General features: G+C 42.2%; 1 protein-coding gene across 14 annotated transcripts in view; it reads left to right on the top strand.

Moving 5' to 3' along the window:
• LOC5512795 (5-hydroxytryptamine receptor 1) overlaps positions 1 to 12,195 on the top strand; it is a 40,652-nt gene extending 28,457 nt beyond the window's left edge. For 4 of the 14 annotated variants that reach the window (XM_032382296.2, XM_032382294.2, XM_032382298.2 and 1 more), the window contains exons 2-4: positions 2,429 to 2,491; positions 10,154 to 10,368; positions 11,175 to 12,195. In XM_032382296.2, coding sequence (XP_032238187.1) covers positions 10,181 to 10,368; positions 11,175 to 12,021 — 1,035 coding nt within the window. In that variant the 5' untranslated portion in view covers positions 2,429 to 2,491; positions 10,154 to 10,180 and the 3' untranslated portion in view covers positions 12,022 to 12,195. Of the gene's footprint in view, positions 1 to 248; positions 4,226 to 8,239; positions 8,376 to 8,808; positions 10,369 to 11,174 lie in introns of those variants that run through there. The other 10 variants (XM_032382299.2, XM_032382300.2, XM_032382295.2 and 7 more) reach the window with 6 other exon arrangements.
• The last annotated feature ends 14,321 nt before the right edge of the window (positions 12,196 to 26,516 follow it).

The raw sequence follows: 26,516 nt of genomic DNA, 5'->3' as shown, positions 1-26,516 counted from the left end.
GCAAGAGATCTCTGGCAAACTCGCGCATGCGCAGGTCGCGAGGCTTGGCGGAGGTGTGCGGAGACTTTTGCGCCACTTTTGGAATGAAATTTGGGGAGATCAAAAAGTTGCGCCAGCTGCGCCAAAACCCTACTACTAGAACAGTACCCGGAGGCAATAAATGAAATGGCCCGTTTTTTTACGAGAAAATATAGGTTTCCTCACGTTTACATCAGTGTTTATTGGATTTCGTTGTGACAGTTTGATTGACGAATATGCACTGTTTTTTTTTTTTTTTACATTTAGAGGTTGAGCTTTTAGGTGTATAAAGTTGAAGAAATTAAGAAATAGGAGACTGAATGATGTACGTGACTCGTGCCAGGGGTAATCAATTAGGAAGTACATTTAGGTAATTTCATGTTAATGTGTCGAATCATCACTGACTAATTTTGACTGACTGAAATTAAGATAGAGCAACAATTTCTTCTACTTTCTTATACAAAAGGTTTTTCATCTTAATCTTTTCACTCGCTGTAGTAGTTCAATTCAAAAGCTTTATGCCTTAATCTAGATCTACAGGGTGTTGGATTAATATCAATATGGCGGTGGCTTTGTCGGAGTGAAGTCTAGTATTTTTATCTGCTTTGACATATGTTGAGCCGTGGGATGAGCGAGATCGATCAATATTATACTAAACAGAAAACTGAAGAGGTTATTTTGCTGGGTGTTTGTCTGGATTTTTGATAAGCGAACTTGGGTCATGCGAAAAACAGAGCGATCACCAGTGTTATCTTTGACATTATCGCTGTCATCAGATAGACTTTTCTCCCGTATAACAGGGATTTTCTAAAAAAAAAACCTGTATAAAATAAGCGGCCACCCTCCATTCAACGGTCGCTAGTCAAAATGTTCTCTATTTACTGAAAAATTGACCCCCTATTTAGGGGTCACTAAGCGGGCGCGGTTGCCTAAAGATGATCTTAGTATAAAGATCTCCTTAGTAAAAAGATCATCTATATATAAAGTTCTCCTTAGTATAACGATCATCTAGTAAAAAGATCTTCTTTTAGTATAAAGATCATCTAGTATTAAGATCAACTTCATATAAAAATCATCTTGGAATAAAGATCAAGATCATCTTAGTATGAAGATCACCTAGGTAAATATCATCTTAGTAAGATCGTCTTAGTATAAGTACTCAAAAGCCAAAAAATTTGCCTTGAATGCAAATGACATTATGAAACTAATGATTCTCAGGCATCATTCAAAGAAGTAGATGGCCTTGAACATGCATATAAAGTTATTTGATATATACTATTTATTGGAATATTTGCCTGTGTTTTCGTTAAAATGTACGGGTCGAAAAGGAGATGGCAGGATTTCTTATTATAGCAATTAAGATATGTTGAAAAAAAATCGATCAGTAGAAACATCTGGAATTACAAATGAATGCCTTTTTTTCAAAATCCAGGTGAAACGCAGAAAAGCACTGAAACAGTGTTTGAACAAGTTTCGATAAAACCAAAATCCTAGAAGGGAAGTGAAAGACAATGGAGAAACGAGCCCTTTGAATCCATCAAACGGTGATCACACCATAAATGCACAAGTAACTCCTTAATGTGCGAAAACCTGTATCTTTTCACAACCAAAATACACCAACAATCAACTTTTCGTAAGCCGAGCACGCGAAACACAAAGCACAGACCGCAAAGCATTGATGAAAAGCATGTGCCATGAGTGACTAGGTACAGCGGTATTTGACCTTGACCGTATAGAACTCAAAATTGAGTGAAAGGATGCATCTCTTTTGCCCTTTGTTGTGCGCTAACTCTGCCCTTAAATAGCCAGCAGGGACTGGGTTAAGAAAGCCCATGATGCCTCCGTTATACGCATTTCCATCGGCTAATTTTTTCAAATGTAAACAATAACAAAGGGGCGGTTGATCGAAATTCTTTAATTGCAAACTCTCAAATCTGTCAAGGTGCCCACGGGAGCCGTGGTCGCATTGTTGTTGTCATATTGGTCGTCTTTTCGGTCGTGTATATCTTGGCCAAAACCATGATTTCCACGGTCATCTCGGTGGTACAGCGGAATCATTTCTCATTAGTGATTAGATATTATAGTTTTTTTTATGATCACACCAATTGGCCATCCTTTCTGTAACCACACCCCCCTCCCCCAAACAAAATGGTCTAGGCACGCTTGTAGGCTTCAAACCCAAATGCTAGCCGTGTAAAGTACAGTTAAGCAGCGTGTGTGCATGCGCTTAGCGATTCGTCTAGAGGCATTCTTCACAGCTGTGTCTCATTTGCATTTGTGCTTCCCTCTCGCCACAACTCGTCCGTTCCTGTATGTTGATTGACAGCCCAGCCAATGATAACAATCGCATGAAATGTGACCCGCGCCTTTTCTGTTCTATAAGTGGTATTTTTCTGTCTGCCTCTTTCAGGAATATTTAACTGAGGGCTTGAAAACTTGGACAAAATATCAGTGGGGTCGTGCAATAGGAAAGGTATGTTCTGGATTTGAGGTAGAAATAAAATATCTGCAACAAAATGTAAGTTTAACTGCAGGGCATAAAGTCACTAATGTCAGGTTTGATTTTCTTGTAGTTGTAACGGGAACTGTTTCATTGTCAGTGAAGCATGCATGTGGTTCATGCTCTAAGTTCTTTGTTAAGTCTTTATTCAATTTTCTTTGAATTGAAAGAGCTTTATGCAGAAATATCCGCTTAAAGGTTATCAGCAATATTATTGTGCTTGACTGCAGAATGAATGATCCTACTAGGCGAATTTTAAGCCATTTTTAATCCATGACTTACATTTGCAAGCTTGACGGTATCCAATCTTGTTCTATGAAAATTTGGAGATTGAAAACAGTTTGACATAATGGCTTAATTTGAGGTATGCTTGAATCAAGAATTATCTGAGAATCAGTCTTACAAATTCACTAAAAAATGCATAAACAACACATCATTGAAGCGCCGATTAAATGCACTGTGAATTATTCTGAGCCTAACAAGAATCCAATGGCAAATCCTCCCACAATACAAAAACAAACAGACAATAAACGAGATATGGAGTAGTTTTCATATTGACGCGAGCGCGGCGAAAGTGCAATATCTGATTGTTATTGTTATGGAATGAAATTCCTCTTTTCGCAGCGGACGCTATATAACTTCAGTTTCCCATTAAATGCGTCCACAGGGCTAGTTTCCCTTCTTCGTTGAGCGCAATTACCTCGGTGCCATTAGAAGCAAAAAGTGCCTTTAGGCCCTCAGTCTTCGCGTCAGAAAAGAATATAATGCGAAGGGAGTTTCTGAGCCATGAAATGTGCGCTATTTGCAATTGGGGTTTAGCTTATGTTTCACTTTCGATCGCACGCGTACAGGAATTAAAAATTGCGGCGTGGCTTTCACTCAACATAGCATCAATATTTCTGTCGTTTTATCGACACGGTGATACTGTCATTTGAAACCAATTTGGCGCCAATTCCTATTGGAATATTACTAGAACATACCTTATATTTTGATAGCCATATTATTATTTTTTTTCGGCTAGGGTTAAGTTATCTGTGGCAGATGTTTCCAGGAAGTTATCGTTTTCAGTAAAGAAAATGCCCTAGAAAAGCATCTCTGTAAACATTTACTTGAATAAGGTCTTGAATAAGGTTTAGTGGTACTTTGAAATTAAAAAACAAACGGAAATCTCGTTTCGGTTTGTCTTGAGTAAAGTGTAAAGGTTATTTATCGAAACGCGCGGAGGATAGCTACTATTTGATAATCGAATACATTTAAAATAAGATTAAAAGCAAATGCGTTTTGTATTCTGTGATGCTATCTTGATCAAACAAGTGCGAAGGCACTTTTCCGGCGACATATGACAGGGTGTTGGACTTGTTAAAATCTACGTTCGCGGCAAAGCACAGAGAAAAAGTGAATATACAAGCGTGTCAACACTAGCATAACGGATCTTATTCGATGCGCACGTGTGTGTTGACATGGCAACATCAAAGAAATACCTTCGTACGCTGAAGAGCACATAGAGAAATGGGAGTACGAGCAGTTTTAACTTTACGTGCGTACTCGTCATACGATGACTTGGCAACATGAGTGAAATTGCTAAAAGTTTTACGATACCACAGACGTGTGATGGGGCAGAGTCCATGATTTGTTCACGTGAGATCAAGCAAATAACATTAATTGATAACTGGATCAGTAGCGTACCCAGGACTGGCTGAACCATAGGTATCAAATCGAAAAAGCAAAGTATTTGAAGATTCCCCAGTTTGGCTTCCAGGGGGGGGGGGGGGGGGGGTTCGCGCGCACCCCGTGTGCGTAACTATGGGTCAGTGGTAAACTCGTTATCCTGGACAAAATTCACATTTCGTTTGATTTGTTTTATACAGTTACTGTATTTGCTACACTCAATATCTTCAAGATTACAAATCATAGCGTAAAACGATCCCGAAAAGCTTTGTCCTTTTCTACTTACTCTTTTTTGTTGGCGATTTTGTAGAAGTGATGGTATGCATAATAAAGGGGGAAAGGAATAAAATAGGTATTCGTGTACCCAGGGTAAGATACACGCCTTGGTATTTTGATGATAGGAATTGTTAGCCAATACGACGGCAAAAAGGGCGGCAAAGGTAAAAATCGGTATAAAATTCTAAACCAGCTCGTAGAAATACAATCTGTCTGGTACGTTAAAGCCGCTTCCCACCAAACCACGACGCGAAAATACCAAGTTTTAGCTTCTGTCGAGGACCGGGACGTTTGCGCTCCAAAAACAATTATCTGTGTTCGCTAAAGTAGAAATAAGTATGTTGTTTTATTTTGGTTCCTTTGGGAGTATAAACTATAAATATTATCTATGGGAAATATTTAAGAATTAAGCGCTTTTGGTCAACCTAGCCGTTGTTTTTGCTAAAACTTCCAAATACAGAGTGGCGCGGCCGTTCAGCATTCATTCGTCTCGCCTGTAGCACCGAGGGCGATATTGGGTTTCTGAATGACGAGAATCGGCGTGTTTCTGTATGTGCTTTTCGTGCGAGTTAAAGATAACGTGAATGCAGATATCATAATGGTCGCTTGTCGGCATCACAAAGACCCTAGATACACTGATAGTATATATGCGCCCTACCGCACCGTCACAAACATAGCCATAACATAGCCATAGAAGTTGTGATACCGACTACACTTATCTTTTATGCTTCCGATGGGCGGCGGTAAAATGAGGAATCTCCGGACTGTGGAACCGGTGTTCGGAATCAAGCATAATGTGGTTTCAACTTCCTTTTAACATAGCAGTAATAATATCCTATCACACTGCATTTCACAAATAAGGACATCGGTCTATTTTGCACTTGTTTCGAATTGATTTCCTTCGCAAATCGTGTCAAGGAGAAACTTATTTGATATTTCCTAGAATACATTTGTGCAGAATCCTATATTGCGCGCCATTCCGGAGTCCAACCCCGCACTCATTCATCCTCATTCATCGAACTTTTCGCTTCCGATCTACCTTTAGGATAGTAGCATCCCCTGGTCTAACAATCCTAGAGCCCGTGCTCGAGCAAAGGCACCAAAAGCAAATACACGCGCCAAGCGACACAAAGGTCCTAGTAGACACAAAGGTCTTAGTAGACACAAAGGTCCTAGTAGACACAAAGGTCTTAGTAGACACAAAGGTCTTAGTAGACACAAAGGTCCTAGTAGACACAAAGGTCTTAGTAGACACAAAGGTCTTAGTAGACACAAAGGTCCTAGTAGACACAAAGGTCTTAGTAGACACAAAGGTCTTAGTAGACACAAAGGTCTTAGTAGACACAAAGGTCTTAGTAGACACAAAGGTCCTAGTAGACACAAAGGTCCTAGTAGACACAAAGGTCTTAGTAGACACAAAGGTCTTAGTAGACACAAAGGTCCTAGTAGACACAAAGGTCTTAGTAGACACAAAGGTCTTAGTAGACACAAAGGTCTTAGTAGACACAAAGGTCCTAGTAGACACAAAGGTCTTAGTAGACACAAAGGTCTTAGTAGACACAAAGGTCTTAGTAGACACAAAGGTCCTAGTAGACACAAAGGTCTTAGTAGACACAAAGGTCTTAGTAGACACAAAGGTCTTAGTAGACACAAAGGTCCTAGTAGACACAAAGGTCTTAGTAGACACAAAGGTCTTAGTAGACACAAAGGTCTTAGTAGACACAAAGGTCTTAGTAGACACAAAGTTCTTAGTAGACACAAAGGTCTTAGTAGACACAAAGGTCTTAGTAGACACAAAGGTCTTAGTAGACACAAAGGTCCTAGTAGACACAAAGGTCTTAGTAGACACAAAGGTCTTAGTAGACACAAAGGTCTTAGTAGACACAATTGTCTTAGTAGCATTAGAGCATGTATGAACCTAATCGTAATCCAACTTGTGCTGCTAAACTGGCTCAATAAACCTATGTACTTATAACTCAAAGAGAACTCCTTTCAGCCTGTTTGGTAAGCAATTGTTCAGAAGAGCTTTAAATAGGAACGCGCGCTATAAAAGGGACTTATTAGAGAGCTTAAGATGGTGGCGCGCCGAAGTTGTTTTAGCTAAACAGCTTATACTAAGTTCCCTACAGAAGACTCATTTTCGGCGCGATTTTCTTTATCAGATTCCGCTAGATTCACTCTTCTTGGAAATCAAATTATTTTTTGTCATGCAAGTTAAAAGGATATTTTTATATTAAAATAAAAATCTCGAAATCTGCGCGATGAATTTTTTTCTAAATCTACAGGAACACCTAACAATACTCCAACTTGAAGCACACGAATTTTTGGCTTAAAACTGACCTGTCAAACTTCGGATTGATGAATCTTTATTTCACGCTAAAATTGTCCTCGCAATTGAAAAAATAAATGTACTCTTGCCTACAAAGATCCATCCCCGAATTTACGCCCCCTGCTAAGTCCAAACCCTAAGGCAACTTGTGTGAAAGGGGCAAGAGGACCAGTGTTGCACAAGAATGAATTCCAGATCCATTCGAGTCAATTCGAGAGTATTTTTGTTTAGATAATTAGAAAACTAAAGACAGGCAAGTTGTCATTCGTCATTTGACTTCACTCAGCAGTGCAGTGCAGAGAGAGGCCAGAAAGCTATAATAGTGCTCAAGATTTGTCGAAAACACATCATTGAAGTAAACAAAGTCTATTTATTAGCCTTTTGTTATAACACAACAAAAAACAAGGGTGGATTAGATAGGTTTTGCAGTGGTGAATTGTGTATATTTTGTTGTTTTTTCACGCCATTTCCAATGAGCGCGCGAACGCTGTTTTTGTATTTTATTTTTCAATTCAAACGAGCGCGCTCTGTGTTTAATTTCTCAATGATAATTTTTGCTCTTGTTTTTGTAGAGAATTGGCTCCAAACACTTTCCCGTATATGCCTGATAGTTCTTTAACAATCTCTTGTACTTTACAGTTGTCGTAGTTTGTCGTACGGCTTCTCTTTTTGCTATGTTTTTTTTCTGGAAGTTTCAGAGGTCCTCACTCAATGAAGTCTAGCTTTAAATGACGACGACTTGCGCGAGAGCGTGCGAGAAAGTGCGGAGCTATCCCTTTTATAGCGCGCGTTCGCGTTTAACAGGTGCCTTGATAGCTTTTCCAGCAAACCACAACGGTAGCATCCACATGGTAATATAATACACATCGAGGTAAACAAATATACGCTTGAAAATATTTACCTCACCATCTAGCCTTAATTGTACGAAACTGGCAATGAACTCACCAGATTTCAACTTAATGTCACCACTTAGATGTCATAAAATCGTCGTCAAGATAATTTCAAGTGTTAATTGAATAAAAAGCGGTGGCAAATTTCCTGTTAGAAAAGACGCGACGGCTAAGGGCTTGCTATCAACGGCGCCAAAGTGGCTACTGGCATTTAGCAGGAAATCCCCCCTCCCACTTGGCAGGCTATTTAAGGCGTTACACTTAACTTACACTTAAAAAGCGTAGGTAGCCGAAAAAGTTGAGTCCCACACACAGAACGATCTGTGAAAGAAAGAGCTAAGCAAATTCAGACCTAGAAATCAGACTTCAAGTTGTCTGACATGACTTGACATAAAACATTTAAAAAGTGATGGTTGGTTTAAACGAACGGCGAGTTACAATTAATGGAATAGCAAGATCTGACAAAGCTAATGCTTTTCGGGTATCATTTATGGTAGTTAAGCTTTTAAGCCGTTAACACAATTGACAAGCAAGATCTGTTTTTTTACGGTGTACCAGATGCGCAAACAGCACAATCTTACCAACTAAGGTGTAGAAAACGCGGACAAGTTGTGCAACTGTAATCGGCTTTAAGGCAGTCAGTTGGCAAGAGAAACTTGTGAAAATCGACTTCAAGACACACTTAACAACACCGGTAGGTAAAAGTAATATCCAAACTAAATAGGCAGCCAATAATCTAATTTGACAAGACACCACAGGATTTTTAACAGGAGGGGCCCTAAAGGACTTTCAAGGCATTTTCTCCTGTATTTTAGATAATGTCTCATACAGTTACTGTATTTTTGGCTGCTAGAAGGGGGGGGGCCCTCCTGGCTACGCCCCTGCACCATAAAACGAAATAGAGGTTGATTAGAATAGCTTTTGTATCGATAGAAAACTCAGTGAAAAAGGGATATTTGACATAAGACAGTGAAATTAAGGTTTTCAAAAGGATTTTTAAGAAAGCTCGGTAGACTGAGATATGCCAAGCGGAAAATTGAGAATATAAGCAGGGGCGTAGCCAGGGGGGTGGCCCAAGGTGCCCCCCCTTCTAGCAGCCAAAAATACAGTAACTGTATGAGACATTATCTAAAATACAGGGGAAATGCCTTGAAAGTCCCTTTTAGGCCACCTCCTGTTAAAAATCGTGGCTACGGGATAGGAAGTATTTAAATAACAGGAGTCTGCCGCTATTGCAACTCTACTTATGTACTCGTAGTGTACTAGTCATAAAACAAGAGCTAAAGGGTAAATATTTTAGATCAAAACATGAAATGAAAATGATGACATTCAAAAATAGATAGTAAAAGCCGGACAATAAAATTTATTTACAGAATATATGCATATCGGGAGAAGCCTTTGTCTCACAGAAAAAAAAGAGAGTAGCTGCTTCTGTTAATTGTGCTATTAGAAAACTTGTGGACGACTCAACTCTTCTTGTGGACGAGTGGGTTTGTTGACGAGTTGACTGGATAGCAACTGGAAAGATGGTTGTCACATTTGAAGCAAAGGCAGCTTAGACCTTACTGTGTTATTGTATTTTTGTACTTTTTCGAGTTTACATTTTTTTTGTAATTTGTCAGTTTACAGTTTACCTCTTTTAAATAGATTTTTTAACATAACTTCTAAGGTTAAATTAACGATTTACTCAAAATAAGTAGCCGCAAGAAAAGTCACATTTAGATTAGCGATGGAGATAAATATACCGCCTGTTTACATAGACTACCTAAAGGGATATGGTCGCTAAGCCAGGCGAATAAACAACCCGAGATCCTCCAAACGTCATCCCCCCCTAGGTAGGGCTATCTCTAATTTATGTGTTCGCATGGGCAAAGTTGGCCTACTACCAAACCTCATCCCCCCCCTAGGTAGGGCTATCTCTAATTTATGTGTTCGCATGGGCAAAGTTGGTCTACTACCGAGAGGTAGGAGAACCCTTTTCCCTCTAGAGGGAATAGAGGAGAAGGGAAACCCTACTTGGTAGGGACACACTCCCTCATGCAAACACCTCATCGAGTATCACCCTACTAGAGGGGGAAATTCTCCCTCATGTGAACACCTCATCACGTGTCACCCTACTAGATAGGGAGATTCTCCCTCATGTAAACACCTCATCGAATGTCACCCTACTAGAGGGGGAGATTCTCCCTCATGTAAACATCCCTTCACATGTCACCCTACTAGATAGGGAGATTCTCTCTCATGTGAACACCCCATCGAATGTCACCCTACTAGAGGGGGAGATTCTCCCTCATGTAAACACCCTTAACATGTCACCCTACTAGAGAGGGAGATTCTCCCTCATGTAAACACCCTTAACATGTCACCCTACTAGATAGGGCGCCCTTCCTAATTATGTGGATACACTCTAGTGAAATGGCGAGTGTACAAAAGCTTTATACTTCATCGCAGACGTCTTTTTTGTCGTTCCAGGGCACGTGTCTAGAAAAAAAATCCCGGATGGATGGTAACTTGACGTGTAACCTGAGTACGAACGGGTCAGCGGGCTTGCTCGAAGGCGCGTCGAGTTTCAGCATTGCGTTACAGGTGACGTTTCTGGCACTCGTCATCCTGATAGCCGTTGTGGCGAATGGCTTCGTTTGTTTGGTCATTTACAAGACGCCAGCTCTCCATAATGTCATCAACATGTAAGCCACGGATTTTAGGATAGTTTTTTTTTATTGTTTCGTTTTTGTTTTGCTCTTGCTATTACAGTTCACCTTAAGGTTTGAGGCCCTTGATCATTAGAGCCCTCAGCGCAAGCAGTGCGTCCTATGATAAGTGAACTCTAAAACACACTAGCTTAACACTCGTGGGCACGAGTCAGGCCAAAAGACGGAACGCAAGCAAGTCTTATTACCCGTGCAGTTCGGCAACCATGGCCAGCTGTTTCTTCGTTGTTAGGACTCATAAGCTTGAAAAAGCCGGGTAATAGAATATTCTAGCGTCCTGCCATTGGTCCGATTGGTGCTATCGTCAATTAACGTTAAACCGTAAGCGTCTGTTTCATCCTTTCTTTTTGCAGCATTTCCCCCTGAAGGTGGAGGGAGGGGGAATTGTGAACGAGAGGGGTTAGAAAAAAGATAAAAAAAAATTATTAAATGTTCAAGGATCAAACGTTTGCCCCATCCCCCTGATAAACACCTTTTTCGAAGAATGTTGCCAGTGCAAACAACAAATGTAAAATGACATTTCTACAAATAAAAGGTTCCTTGGGTCTCGTTATATTTCTGCTGAATGCATAAAAATGCGGATAAATCATGCGATAAAGTTATATATCATGGCAGTCGTAGGACTGCCATTTTCCATTTACACTGACAACGTTTTTGAAACAGGTGTATTCCAAGTAGCCCGACTTTGAGAGTTCACCCTCCAGTCTCAACTACAGCTTTACCATTTACACCCAAAATAAAAACAATGATTTCTCATGCATCCTTTGCAACTTCGTTTCCAGGTTCCTCGTCAGTATGTCAATCTCAGACCTCCTTCACGCCATACTCAAAATGAGCACCACCCTCGTTTCCACGCTGTATCGTGATTGGTACCCTCACAAAGCCATTTGTTACGTCACCACACCGTTTGGCGTGCTATTCGGCGCGGCGTCCGTCTTTAACCTCTGCGCAGTCGCAGTTAATCAATATTTCGTGATAGTAAAACCACTACATTACCCTCTCTTGATGACTTATACGCATGCGCGAAGGGTAATTACCGCTTTATGGCTGGGAAGTATCGTCATATCCACACCACCTATATTTTGGCGCTCGGCAAAAACAATTTGTCGAAGCGGGGCAGTGTCCCAACAGGACTATATTTCTGAGGTGTGCTACATAGGGGCTTTATGGACCTTCGTGATCTTCATCCCCTCTGTGGTTATGACCTGGGCATACTCAAACATCTACGTCACAGCTAGGAACCAAATCAAACGTATGCGCCTTCAGAATGGTGTCAGCGGTGGGATCACAAAGACTCGTAAAAAAGAGCTACGTGTAGCGGCACTGCTTGCGTTGATTGGTGGTATTTTCATCATCTGTTGGGTCCCATTTTTCATAGTTATGACTCTAGTCAAGTTTTCAGACATAAGCGTAGATAGGGAGTACTTTAAGATATTTCTATTTGTGATGTACGCTAAATCGGCTATCAACCCGCTACTCTATACAGTAATGAACTACGATCTCAAGCTGTCGTGCAAGAGGTTTTTGATGCGGAAAAGACTTGCACACAGAGAGAGCATGTTACTGATGAGGACGTATTCAGATAAAAGTCGTGTAAACGGCAGTAATGAAGAACCTTCGGCCGTGTAGCTTACCCCCCCCCCCCCCCACCCCCTAGGATTACCATCATTACTACAAGGCCAATGCAATGAAGTCTCGATGTTCAAGCCTGTGATCAATATATGTATTTAAGTGCCTTGGTACCAATCCAGTTGTGTTTCGAATCTGTGATAGCTGCTCTTTATTAAACCTTTTTAGTTCAAACCTGTTGAGTTCTTTAAGAATCCTCTTTCTTTCTTGGCCATCCTATGCCGGCACATACCAGACAACGCAAATACCAGACAACGCAAATACCAGACAACGCAAATACCAGAGCACGGCTGCGTCAGTCGTGTTTCAAGGCAAGAGCACAACACAGATTCAATGTGAACTTTAGAAGCACACTAGCATACACACATTGGCACCAGTCGGGCCAAGACGGGACGCTAGCACAGTCTATTACCCGTGCAGTTCGGCCGATGAAGTTTAACTGAGGCAAACCGGCTATGCCATGCTGACGATTCCTAATAAGGACGAAACAGCTGTCCATGGTTGCCGAACTGCACGGGTAATAGACTGTGCTAGCGTCCCGATTGAAGTCCACAGATTCAATCGTCGACCTTTTGTGTAAAATGAAATGCCATATCTTTAATTTGGGCAACAAAAACTTTACATCTAATGAGCTTTCGACACTAGCAACCTATTCAGCGCGACTCACTTGTGCGACGTCTAAATTAACGTTTAGCCCTATATATTTGTCTCGGGCTTTTTTTCAGTGCAGCACGACCGTTGCAGCTGTGTTCAGTGTCGTGCCGAAGTTATATTTACCATGCCGAACTTAAAGGGGCAGTGTCATGGTAAGAGCTTTGCAATAGCTCTCCGGCCCGGACACAACGAATTTCAGTCACATTCTAAAATTGACTTATGATCCTTTGGTACATGTGGGAAATTACCACAAACTGTCAATAAACATAGTTTTCAATAAAATATTGCATATTGTTATAACAAGGTATTAACAGCTTAAAGTTCAACTGTTGTAGACAATTAAAAACCTACAATAAACACTGACTCCAGATGTGCGCAGTACCATGACGCTTCCCCTTTAAGTGATTGAAACGTCGGACTGTTCACGTGACTCATCCAGACAATTAACTTTGACACGGCAGTAGTCTCCCGCGGCCGTCTTCGTGACGCGACACAAAGGGCGGCTGCGCGGGGGACTAGAAAGGCAGGAGCGCGACGTATGAATCGGTTCTTATCCGTGTTCCTGTCCCCTTTTAAACCACACTTTTGTTATTGTTTTCATTCAACATCGGAATAAAAATTATGTAAAGAAATTTCGAGCTGACCATCTATAAACAATGCTGAATATTTCGTTTACCAGATTTAGTCGGCAATATCACAATAGTTCCCTAAACTAGCCGATGGAAATGGATGCTTTCTTTCACTTGGTATTTTGCAAGGTATGTCTGTGACGTCTTACACGCATGTAATAGAAAAAATAAATTACTTAAGCCTGGGATTTATTATTTTATACAACATCCACACCATTACTCCGAACAAAAGACATTGCCGAGGACCTTAGGAAAAAAACGCGCGCATTTTACAGCCAAATTCGTTGTTGCGCGACCTCGATGTATCCAAAATCTTTGTCTCGTTTGGAAATAGCGATTAGTCAGACTCAAACTTTGAGGACAGTTTGTTTGGTTCTGATTGTTTGTTTGATTGACTACGCGCTATTCCTAAATGAAAAAAAGGAATTTTGGATTCTAGGAGGTCGCGCAACAAGGCTATAAACTGTTCTTTTGCAGGTGTGCGCACGCGCACTATGGCTCCATTTGCATGGTTTGCCGAGGAAGCAGGGCTTGCCTTTCGCTGGTGTCATTAGGGACCTCAAGCAACGACGACGGCGACGTGGACGACGACGGCAACGTGGACGACGACGGCGACGTGGACGACGACGGCAGAAAACAATAGAATTAGGGCGCGTTTTTTTCCTATCATTCTGAAATGGGAATGGTTGCTAGAGAATGTTCAGAATGGCATTCGAGTTATACTGCTACAGGTAGCAGAATGGGTGGAACGGCCTTCATTTCATTCCGGAGTGGGAACCCTAAAAAAAACCCCTAGATTCAAAATTCAATAGCAGCAAGGGGAAATACGTTCTGTCTGATACATTTCAGCCATTTTCCATAAAACCACGACGTGAAAACTCCAAGTTTCAAGGTCAATTGGGTACGTGGACGTTTGCACTGTAAACTCCTATAACCACGATATTCAATAGCAGCACGGGGAAATCCGTTCTGTCTGATACATTTCAGCCGTTTTCCATAAAACCACGACGTGAAAACTCCAAGTTTCAAGGTCAATTGGGTACGTGGACGTTTGCACTGTAAACTCCTATAACCACGATATTCAATAGCAGCACGGGGAAATCCGTTCTGTCTGATACATTTCAGCCATTTTCCATAAAACCACGACGTGAAAACTCCAAGTGTCAAGGTCAATTGGGTACGTGGACGTTTGCACTGTAAACTCCACTAACTACGTTCGTTACTGTAGAAATAATGTCCTTAGTATATTTTTATCTGTCTATAATGTTTTGCTTATTCCATTGCAATTAAATCATAATTGATTGCCACACGCGAAAAAATCTTCTTGATCGCGTTGTCCTAGCCGTTGTCGTCGTCATTGCTTATACCCCCTATTGTTGTATACTTTCTTTCTTATCGATAGACAGATCAATAGCTCACCACTGCAACGGATGGGCGGTCTTTTAGCAACAAATACGGGGAGACATTGTGAAATCATAAGAAAACTTTGCCTGCACGACATTTCATGCACGCGATACGCCGTCAATAGAGTGTGCGAGCGTGCGACAACCGGCACGATTAAAATCACTTCGATTAGAGTTTAGATCGTGACGATGCGGTACCTTTTTCACGTTACGATTAGGGGGCATTCATAGCATTAAAACATCTTTAAGATCAAGAAATATTTGATTCCAGAAAGGATTCAAACACCATACGGAGGGAATTAGAAACTGGAAATCAAAAGTGGGATGGGTCTTTCAGCGCCGAATTTCAGACTAAAACTCCCATGTTTCCAACTACCAAAAAGGAGGGATGATATGACGTTTAAAGCATTAATCCTTTTTCTACGACAAGTGGCAGATGAACTGGTTTTTTTCTTGGATAACTTTCAATGTATTGTAGATTTATTTCCCTTGCGTGAATCGGTCCCACCATCAATCACCGTTTTATCTCAAATTTTCATCACATCGACTCTTGACATCGAAAAGCCCCTATCAAATCTCGTGGTCGTCTCAATCCTTCTTTAGACCCAGGACGCCGCCTGTAATGGCACAATTGCGTGCACGAGCGTGTTAAGTTCAATTCCGTGCGTGCGCCGACAATTCTTCGCGAAAATCCGACTTGAAAAGATTTTAATTCTTTTATGTTGAAAGGGCATGTCGAAGTTGCGAAGGGGATTTCCCTGCGGGCATGATATGATCAATTGGAAGGTCAGCTTAGCGATAGCGCTCAATATACACGATATAAGATTTTTAACAACTCTGGATCCGAGGTGTGTAACGAACCATCAGCACCTGCCAGAATTGCTGGCGAATTCTTGCTCGACTGACCACAAGACAAAAGAAATGTCAGAAAGTCATTTTGACTATATGTCCTATAGTCAGTCAAGCGAAAATTATCCAGCAATGCTGGCAGGTGCATTTTAGTAACGAGTAAATAAACTAGAATCAACTATGAAATTCAACCACCCTGCAATAAAAAGAGCTTTATCTTTTATCTACATTAACAATAAATGGATAATTATATTTACCAGAACGATAAGATATTTAAGGATTTGAATAAAACCAAATAATAGTGAAACACTAACAGCCAAAAATTCCGGCATGCATCAAGTCACTCGCCATGAAAGAACTCGCGTCTTTCAACTCACGAATCTGGGGGCCTAATAAGATTACTAACAAGCGTAAAAAAAACGAGTTATGACTCTTTTAATGTCACTTGAATCTGAGTGATACATTTTTCAATTTTGTTCGTGATTATGAGATTACGATGATCATCATCAGTCTATTCAAACTTGAAATGAACTTGACATTTGTGTTCAGGAAGCACTCAAGGCAACAATCACTTTTGTAAGCTAATATGAATAAAATAAAACTCATATTTTGTCTGAACTTAAATGCTTAGCCTTTTTAATTATGAAAGCTCTGGGGTTGGTCGTCTTCCCGGAAAACCAGCTGAAAATCAATTTTTCTCTCACCTAATTACCGCGTTCTTGTAATTTGTTTGATTAGGAAAAGGCTATAGTTTTCGCTTATTTTAAGTGTGGGAATGAATGCTTTGCTTATTCAATTAAAGTTAAATTTGCGAGTATACACACCTTTTTTCAGGTGCTCCTCGTCACGTGTCCAAGAGATCACAGGTCAGTATTGAGTATCAAAGTATTTTATTTGAAAATAAAGCCTCGGGGTCCGAAAGATAATCCACACCACGGGATAAATGAAAATATATATATATATATTTATTTCTATAGGAAAAGTTCTTTGGTAGCGAGTCGCCGAAAAATAAAACAGTTATTTTCATATAACAAGTAGTGCAGCTTTGAGAAATTAAACAGCTACGAAATTATAAATAAAATATAATAAACAGTACCAGTGGTCATATCTTCGGCTTGTTATACATTATAAACTCTACGAAGTAAAGTATTTTTTTTCAAGAACGATACAGTAGTAGGGTTTTGGCGCAGCTGGCGCAAAGTTTTCATCATCCCGAATTTCATTCCAAAAATGGCGCAAAAGTCTCCGCACACCTCCGCCAAGCCTCGCGACCTGCGCATGCGCGAGTTTGCCAAAGATCTCTTGCACGACCACGCCAACCTGTCAATCACTTTGTCACGTGATAGCCAAGCCCACCTGTCAATCACTTTGTCACGTGATAGCCAAGCCCACCTGTCAATCACTTTGTAAAAAACCTGTCAATCACTTTGTCACGTGATAGCCACGCCCACCTGTCAATCACTTTGTAAAAAACCTATCAATCACTTTGTCAAAAACCTGTCAATCACTTTGTCACGTGATAGCCAAGCCCACCTGTCAATCACTTTGTAAAAAACCTGTCAATCACTTTGTCACGTGATAGCCACGCCCACCTGTCAATCACTTTGTAAAAAACCTATCAATCACTTTGTCAAAAACCTGTCAATCACTTTGTCACGTGATAGCCAAGCCCACCTGTCAATCACTTTGTCACGTGTCGCACCTAGGGGGAGCCTGGGAGGCTAGCCTCTAAGCTTCACATCTAAAAAAAAGCTTTTGAAAAGTGGTTTAAAGACATGGCTGGTTTGATAGAAATGGAGAACCTGAAGGTGAAAGATCTGAAAGCCCTCGCCAAGGAGCGGGGTATCCCAAGATATTACTGGATGCGGAGAGACGAGCTCGTCGGGGCGCTGACCAGCACGTCACCACCACCACCACCCCGACGGGTTCCTTTACCCAAACTTGTCAAAGGGCTACCACGACCACCCCGCATTACCCCATCCAACACGTCGGAGAGTATTCTCGACGGCCCGATACCTGAGATTAATGTCCCTATTCTAAAACCCTCCCAACCCCCACGGAGTTCCCGCGTCCAATCACTCAAGCATTTTGCAAACAGGGCGGCCAACTTGATCAAGAGCGAGTTAGACAAGTTTGCGGATTGGATACTATCTTATGTCCCTGAGCCCATCAAAAAGACCGTCAAAGAGGCTGCAGATAAACGGGTCGAACGTCTGAAGGAGAGGATTAAGCGTCTACACGAGGATGTGGAAGATCGCTTCACACCCAAGGAACAACAGACGGCGTTGAAGGGGTATCTTAAAACCCACGGAATAGCCGGGCAGAGAGGTTACGACCCCAAGACATTCATCGCCAGAATCAAACCGAAAGTCTTAGAGCTCATCAGTCGACAAAAAAAGCCTATCAAAGTGAAGTTTATCTTTACTTGCGGGTTTATAAAAGAGGATCCGGCTACAGCTCAGATCGAAGAAGAACTGGGATATTTTCATACAGAGAAGCCCGAGATTGTGACAGAGTCGACTGATCTCTCTGATTTGTTCGATACGATGACAAATTATTTACTCGGATTAGTTGAGCTGTTCCAGAAGCAAGGCTCCGGATGGCAGTTTGACCAAGTGGAATACTTTGACATCAACATAGACCCCTTTGAACCGCTTTCTGGGTCTTCCTATATTCCGCTGCCGCCGAAACTAGCGTCTAAGAAGGCGATCATCAATGTTAAGAACGAGAATGATCACGAATGTTTCAAGTGGGCAGTAACCTCTGCTGTGTATCCTAGGGAGAAAGATCCTCAAAGGTTCAGTAGACAAATGATAGAGAACTCTGAGAAATTCGACTGGTCAGGGATAGAGTTCCCCGTCTCACTAAAACAGATTGACAAGTTCGAGAAACAGAACCAGTATACGGTTAATGTGTTTGGATACGAAACCAAAATATATCCATTGAGAATCAGTGAGAAGGATCCAGATAATGCAATCAACTTACTTCTCATCTCGGATGATGAGACGAATCATTACTGCTGGATAAAGAATATGATGAGATTAGTATCTACTCAAATTGATGAGTTTCATCATACTCGTTTTTTATGCTGTAGATGTCTGAACTCGTTTCGGTGCAAACAATCATTAGAAAAACATTCTGAATGCTGCGGCAATCATGAAGCGGTTGGAATAGAGATGCCTAAGATAGATAAGGATGGAAATCTACCCCACATTAAATTCAAAAACTACAACAGAAAAATGCGTGTCCCCTTTGTTGTCTATGCCGACTTTGAGAGCTTCACAGAGAATATAGACACATGCTCCCCAGATGAGAGTAAAAGCTTCACTAAGCAATACCAGAAGCACAAACCGTCTGGTTTCTGCTATCTCATCAAGTGTTTCGACGGAGATATATCCCCACCCGAGCTTGTACGATACACAGCTGAATCTCCAGACGAAGATATCCCACAGCTTTTCGTAGAGTCTTTGGAGTCAGACATTAAGAAAATTTACGATAAGTTCAGGTTCCCTAAGAAGGTGAAAATGACTCCGAAGGACAAAATCGCCTATAACGACGCCACTCACTGCCACATCTGTGAGGGTGGATTAGGGGAAGACAAGGTTTTGGACCATTGCCACCTTACAGGGAAGTACAGAGGTGCTGCTCACAACGCATGCAACTTAGATCACAAAATTCCAAAGTTCTTTCCTGTTATCTTTCACAATCTGTCTGGGTACGACAGCCATCTATTTATCAAGAACCTTGGTACATCGGAAGGTAAAATAAACTGTATACCTAATAACGAGGAAAAGTATATTTCTTTCACAAAACAGATTGTAGTCGACAGTTTCACGAACAAGGAGGGCAACAAGATTGATGTTAAACGTGATATCAGATTTATCGACAGTTTCAGGTTTATGTCGGCCAGTCTCGACAGTCTAGTAGGTAATATGTCAAGGGAATGCTTCAAAAACATGGCGAAGTACTATGAGGGGGAGGGGCTCCAGCTGTTGTTGAGGAAGGGTGTTTTCCCTTACGACTGGTTCGACGGCTTTAGCAAGCTCGACGCAACACAGCTCCCACAGAGAGAGGCATTCCACTCCAAACTCAACGACACCGACGTATCGGAGGAGGATCACCTGCACGCGCGGAGAGTGTGGGAGGTCTTCGGGATGGGGACCATGAGGGATTACCACAATCTGTACCTAGAGTCGGATGTGTTGCTTTTAGCTGACGTTTTCGAGAACTTTAGGGACGTTTGTCTCAAGAATTACGGTCTGGACCCCGCTTGGTACTACACAGCGCCAGGGTTGGCTTGGGATGCAGCGTTGAAGACCACCAAGGTGAGGCTAGAGCTTCTGACGGACTATGACATGTTGCTCATGATTGAGAAGGGCATCCGTGGGGGTGTCTCCATGATAAGCAACAGACATGGGGAGGCAAATAACCCCTACATGAAGGAGTATGACCCTGACCTACCCACAAAATATATCACCTACCTTGATGCTAACAATTTGTATGGCTGGGCGATGAGCAACCCTTTACCGACTCACGGTTTCAGGTGGATGGGTGACCAAGAGCTGTCAGGTTGGAGAGACCGCCCATGCATTCTGGAGGTTGACTTGGAGTACCCTCACCACCTACATGACTTACACAACGATTACCCACTAGCCCCGGAATCTATCGGGCTAGGCAATGTGGACAAGTTGGTCCCCAACCTTAACGACAAGACAAAGTACGTTATCCACCATGAGACTCTGAGACTTTATGTGAGTTTTGGGCTAAAAGTCACCAAGATTCACAGGGGTGTCACTTTTGAGGAGTCTGCTTGGCTGGAGCCCTACATTGACTTGAACACCGATCTGAGAGCCAAGGCGACAAACGATTTTGAGAAAGATTTTTTCAAGTTAATGAACAACTCCGTCTTTGGTAAGACTATGGAGAACATTAGGAACAGGGTGGACATTCGGTTGGTGACGGACGAGAAGCAGGCCAAGAAGCTCATATCAAAGCCGAACTATCAACATCGCACCATCTTTTGCGAGAATCTAGCCGCCATCCACATGAAGAAGACAAAGCTGATCTTCAACAAGCCTGTCTACTTGGGCATGTCCATTCTGGACCTGAGTAAGACGCTCATGTACGATTTCCACTACAACTTCGTCAAGCCCAAGTACGGTGAGGATGCAAAGCTCTTATTCACTGATACTGACAGCCTGATGTATGAGATCGAGACGAAAGACTTTTACAAGGACATCAGCGGGGATGTGAGGTCCATGTTCGACACCAGCAACTTTCCGAAGGGTCACCCATCTGGTATTGAGGTGGGTGTGAACAAGAAAGTCATCGGAATGTTTAAAGATGAGGCTGGGGGCCAACAAATCACAGAATTTGTAGGACTGAGGGCCAAACTTTACTCGTACAAGATGGATGAAGGTAAAGAAGAAAAGAAATGCAAGGGCGTCAAGAGAGCAGTCGTCAAGAAGAGCATCGGTTTCGATGACTACAAGGATTGCTTATTTGGTAAGAAACCTCAGATGAGACTTATGAATGTCATCAGAAGTCATAAGCATGATGTTTACACTGAAACGGTGAACAAGGTCGCTCTATCTCATGAGGATGATAAACGGGTCATCTGTGATGATGGTATTCACACCTTCGCTCACGGTCATTTCAGAACGCTATTAGGTGGTGGCTCAGTATCTTCAGGGACGACTTGAAGTTCTTCCCTAACGAACGACCTCCTTGGAGCGCCTTCGGAGAGGTAGTACAACACAGGCTGTCCAACTGAAACAACACTGCGTGATAGATCAAACACTTTTAGACTCCAAATAGGATCTGTGGCTCGTCTGCGTTCACCTCCTTCCTCTTCTCCAGGAGCTAATAGATATCTAACTCTAACCCCTGGTGGTAGTCTAACTTCATCAAGTCCAACAGGCCGCTTATACGTTGGAGGGTCAATATCAACCTCTTTCAAACCAATAGATTTTGCAGGCTCTTTGCCAGTAATTCTTATGGGTTGACTATTCAGAGTTTTCAAAACACCTGGCAATCGTTTCACCCAAACTCTAGACCGGTCATCGCTAATCATTTCTTGAGCATACTGATGAGAAAACAACCTCTCCGCCAGTGTTCTATTGGCGCGTTCGACAAAAGCCTGTGCGCGATGGTTCCCAGCTTCGCTTCGCTGGATGGTGACACCCTTCTTTTTCATAATCTTCGTTACCTCTCCCCTAAATTCTGTCCCCGGGTCGACAATCACCGTATGGGGCCATTTAAGTTTTCTGGAGTATATCTTTTCAAACCCTTTAGCAATTCCACTCGAATCCTTGGTAGTCAGTGCTTCTGCATCTTTATATCTCGAGGCAATATCAATCACGACCAACGCGTAACGGTAGGTTTTTCTGCCTACGTTATCGTGGGGCATAAACAACAGATCGGCTTGGTGAATCTGATTAGGTTTATTCATAGTCCAATGCGGTCTGGGGACATACTTTGGGGCTGGGAGGTAGATCTGCCACAACGCCTGTTTTTCAAGCCACCTCTTAGCCTCGGCTTCACTGACTTTAGCGACACTAGCTAACTTAGAAATAGCTGAATACCCTTTCCAGTATCCATCGGTGGAATAGTATATTTTTGATAACCTGCTTTCGTTACTCATTTAAAGATTATCTCTCTTTTCTTAAAATAAAAGATGGCACAAGCGATATCAGAAAAAATTAACCCAAACAGGATCCCACGGGAACCCTTCGGCCTGAAAGCGGAATCGTCGCTGAATCGGATTACATTCAATCCCTCATCGGCAAGTCCTGGAGAAACCCTCTATATAAATATTCCTAAACTTGCCGAAAATGTAGTGATTGTTCCAGGTAGTGTATCCTTACTATTTGACTTAAACGTCACAGGACACGCGAATAATACTCTCGTCAACAACGTTGGTCGGAACCTAGTGTCAAGGCTCAAGATTCTTTTCGGTGGAGAAACACTACAGGATACTCAAAGATACGATCTCTTCCAAACCTATCACGACTTATACTTACAAGCTGAAGATCGTGAGGATAGAATAAAACAAGGTATCTCCTCTGAAAACATGAGGAAGCTCAGGACAAATGCAGGTGACAAAGCGACATCAGATGCTAAGGAAGTAGCTCTTGCAGCAGTTCACAACACCAAGTACTGCATTCCACTCGACCATCCTATTCTCGGCGAGCATGGAGTCTTTTATCCAAAGGCGTTACCTCATCCGCTAATCTTTGAAATTACTCTAGCCCCAGTTTCCGATGTCGTTGTTTATGCTGACACGGTCAAGACTCCAACGTACACAATCACAAACCTCGAGTTGGAATATGCTTGCATCTCAAGTGAATACTTGGCTCGTGAGGCGTTGTCGGCTTATCAGGTTGGTAGAGGATTCTTTTACGAGAACGTCATTCTCCACAAAACGTTCACCATTTCCAAACCTAATGATGGTGTCATAAACGAGCACATTAATCTGCCGAGGAGGTCAATGACAGGGATATTGTGTCTGTTCACAGAGAGCTACACAGGAGGAGCAAGGGATTCCGAAAAGTTTGTCAATCCAAGTATCACATCGATCAACATTAATGTGGATGGCATGCCAAACCGTCTCTACTCCAAGGGGATGACACCGCCGGACCTCTGGGAGTCGGTAAAGAAACGTTTCGGTAGAGAGGGTGTTAAGCAAAAGGATTTTTACGCTAATAACAAGTTTGCTCTGTGGGTCGACTTGAGGGCACATCCAGATAACAGCATTCACGGAGGAGGTCTGGTCTTGAACAACACGCGGGACGGAGTAAAACTAGAAATGAAACGAAAAGTTGGAGGAACGGGAAACATCACCTGCTACATGTTTGTAGTAGCCGACGCGTTGATGGAGGTTATGAACTCGAATTTGAGAGCAATCATGTATTAAAAAGGACTTGTGTGATAATACAAAAAGAATGGAAGAATTACGGGAAAAAGTTCCTTTTCATTGTATTATCACAGGACCTACTAATTGTGGGAAGACAAAGTACCTCACGGAACAGCTCCGGGGACCGTTCCGGCATGTGTTTGAATACATTGTGTTGATTTGTCCGACTTATGCGAAAAATAAGTCCTATCGTGGATTTGCTCACGGAGATAAACGTTTCTTGGTATTATCACCGGATTCTAGTAACACCGATGAGATTAACGAGTTACTAACAGATTGTGCGGTGCTATTTTCTGGTACAAATACGTTACTCGTTTTGGATGACTGTGCTGTATCGAAAGATCTAAAGCAACGCTCGAACAAGTTTATCGATCTAGCGTTCTCAGGGAGACACGATGGGTTATCAGTGTGGGTATTGACGCAACAATTAACATCCATAGCAAAGCCCTTCCGTGATAACGTCGCCTGTGTGGTTACATTCCATAATCCATCTCAAATCGGTACCAAAACACTGTTTGAAGATTATGGGGGTGACTTAGACGCCGAGACTCGTAAAAAGTTCGTAGAACTGCTGAAAACTGAAAAGTATTCCAGACTCTGTTTCTGCCTACGGCATCCATTCCAACGTTATTTGGAGATTCCTGCGACGCGGTGAGAGCTCGAGGGGCTGACCCCTCGAAGTGGTTTAAAAACATCTTAGTCTACTTACAAAATAAGATGACAAGCATTGAGGATTATATGGAAGAGGAGCCTGAGTCTAAGGGGAGTTCGAGGGGTGCGCCTCCTGAAGATGATGTTGAAGTCAAACGAGAATCGCTGGCTATTCTCGCATCTCTTGGGACTACGAAGGAATTTCTTGGTGTCGGTATGAGTCTTGGTGATATCAAGAAGCTCTCGGCGAAAGACGTCGAGAAATACTTTGTCCGCTACCAGACTGTCTTAGGCAAGCAAGTTACTGATGGATTAGTAGAATCAGCACTTCAAGTACTGTCTCAAGTCATTTCCTATGTGGTTCCTGTAGATGACACCGAAGCGCTTAGCAAAGACTTACAGAACGACGAGTTGGTTAAACGCGAATTGTCGAACTTTGCAGGTCTCTTGGTATTGAAGGGAGGAAGGATGGTAGCACTTGCTAGCGGTCTCTTCCGAGTCGCTAAGCATGTTAAACTAACACCTTCTTCACAGGAGACTTCCAACAAACTTCAAGAAGTTCCAAGCACAACTGAGCAAACTCTTGAGCACAACTGAACACAACTGAGCAAACTCTTGAACACAACTGAACACAACTGAGCAAACTCTTGAGCACAACTGAACACAACTGTGCAAACTCTTGAGCACAACTGAGCGAACTCTTGAGCACAACTGAACACAACTGAGCAAACTCTTGAGCACAACTGCTAAGACGCCATTTAAAGATTATGTTTCTTATTGTAAATCGAAATAAGAAATGTCTGACGAAAATCAGGAGGTTGAACAGATTACTAGGAACCCACAACCGACAAAAAGCAAGGAGAAAGATCCTAAAAAAGTCGCTGCTGGTAAGAGAGCTGCCGAAGTTAATAGGAGGGCTAGAGAAGCACTTGCTAGGGAAATGAAACGTGAGGCGGAGGCGAGTTCAGAAGACACTACACAGGCGGAGACACCCCACCAAGAGGGAGCTCGAGGGGATAGCCTCTCAGACGCTTGGATTCCAGAGCTATCGTTTACAACTGTACTGGCTCTAGTCGGAATAGGGCTCACCGCATTGGATATGTATATGCGTTTTTACAAAAAGACGCCTAAGATCAACGCCAACGAGACCGAAACTTTCGAGAGACCTGCCGCTCGAGGGGCTAGCCTCCCGAACGCGACGCCTAAAATAGGAATGTTGTGATTTAAAGATTAACCAGGCCTTTAATAAAAAAGTCATGTCAACTGAAAACAAGCTTGTGAAGACGTTTACCGATTCAGCGGTCATCATCGGGTTAGCCGCCGGTGTGGGTTATGTCGCTAAAAAGGCTATGAAAGAGTCATTCATCAGCGACCCTTCGTCGAGTGTTACAAACTACGCTAAATGGGTTGCTGTCCTGTCCGGCAGTATGTATCTGAAAGATTATCTGGAAACACAAAAGATTTTGCCGAAAGCGCTGTAGGCGGTCTAAAGATCTCGCAGACTGATTAATAAATGGCGAGTATAGCATTTATGATTGGTGGGGCTATTCTTAATGCGACGGCGTTTGTCGGAGGGAGTTACCTAGCGAGATACTTATCTTCTGACGCTACTCATGTTGATAAAGAAAAAATAAGACACGATAAAGCGCTTGAAAAGTATCAACAAGCAATGGGTGATTGGCAGAAAAAAAGACAGGAATACCAGGATTGGTTGACTGAACAATACAACGATAAAGTTCGTGCGGATGAGAACGATAAAGAGACGGATGAGGCCTTCAAACTATACGCTCAAACACATCCAGATTTTGATTTGAAAGAGCCTGAGCTCTCAGATTACTACAGACCAAGTAGCAACCAAAAGATGGGAGAGATGGCATATGTTGGAGGTGGAATGTTAGCCCTTGGCTATGTAGCGAGTAGGTGGATATAAGCCGGCACGACTTAAAGATTTCTTATCTTCAAACAAGATAAGAAATGGATACAGATTTTGATCCCACAACAGAAGAAGGTAGAGAAGATTTGAATACTACTGTAGACGAAGATTATGACTCTCTTATTCCAAACGATGGTGAGGGAAGAGAATCATGGAATGAAAGGATTTCAAACAGATTTGGTAGAGGTGCAAGCTATGTGAGTAGGAGGTTGACCGACTTATGGAAAACACGAAACCCCGGGAGGGCTGTCCCCGAGTACATGGAGTTACAGAATATGGGAGGTTCTCCTTCAACGGACACACTTAGGGTAGACCTTTTGTTATCGAAATATCCAGATCTTGATGAAAATTTAGTTCAGATTTCAACGGATGAGAGAGGAAAACAATTCATTTCCTTCTATTCTGCGAGAAAAGGTGGTTGGACTATACCAGAAAGGTTGTATAATGAGGATAGAACGGTG

This window comes from Nematostella vectensis, chromosome 14 (assembly GCF_932526225.1).
Source record: "Nematostella vectensis chromosome 14, jaNemVect1.1, whole genome shotgun sequence".
Classification (NCBI taxonomy): Eukaryota; Metazoa; Cnidaria; class Anthozoa; order Actiniaria; family Edwardsiidae; genus Nematostella; species Nematostella vectensis.
This window is presented reverse-complemented; position numbering and strand designations above follow the sequence as displayed.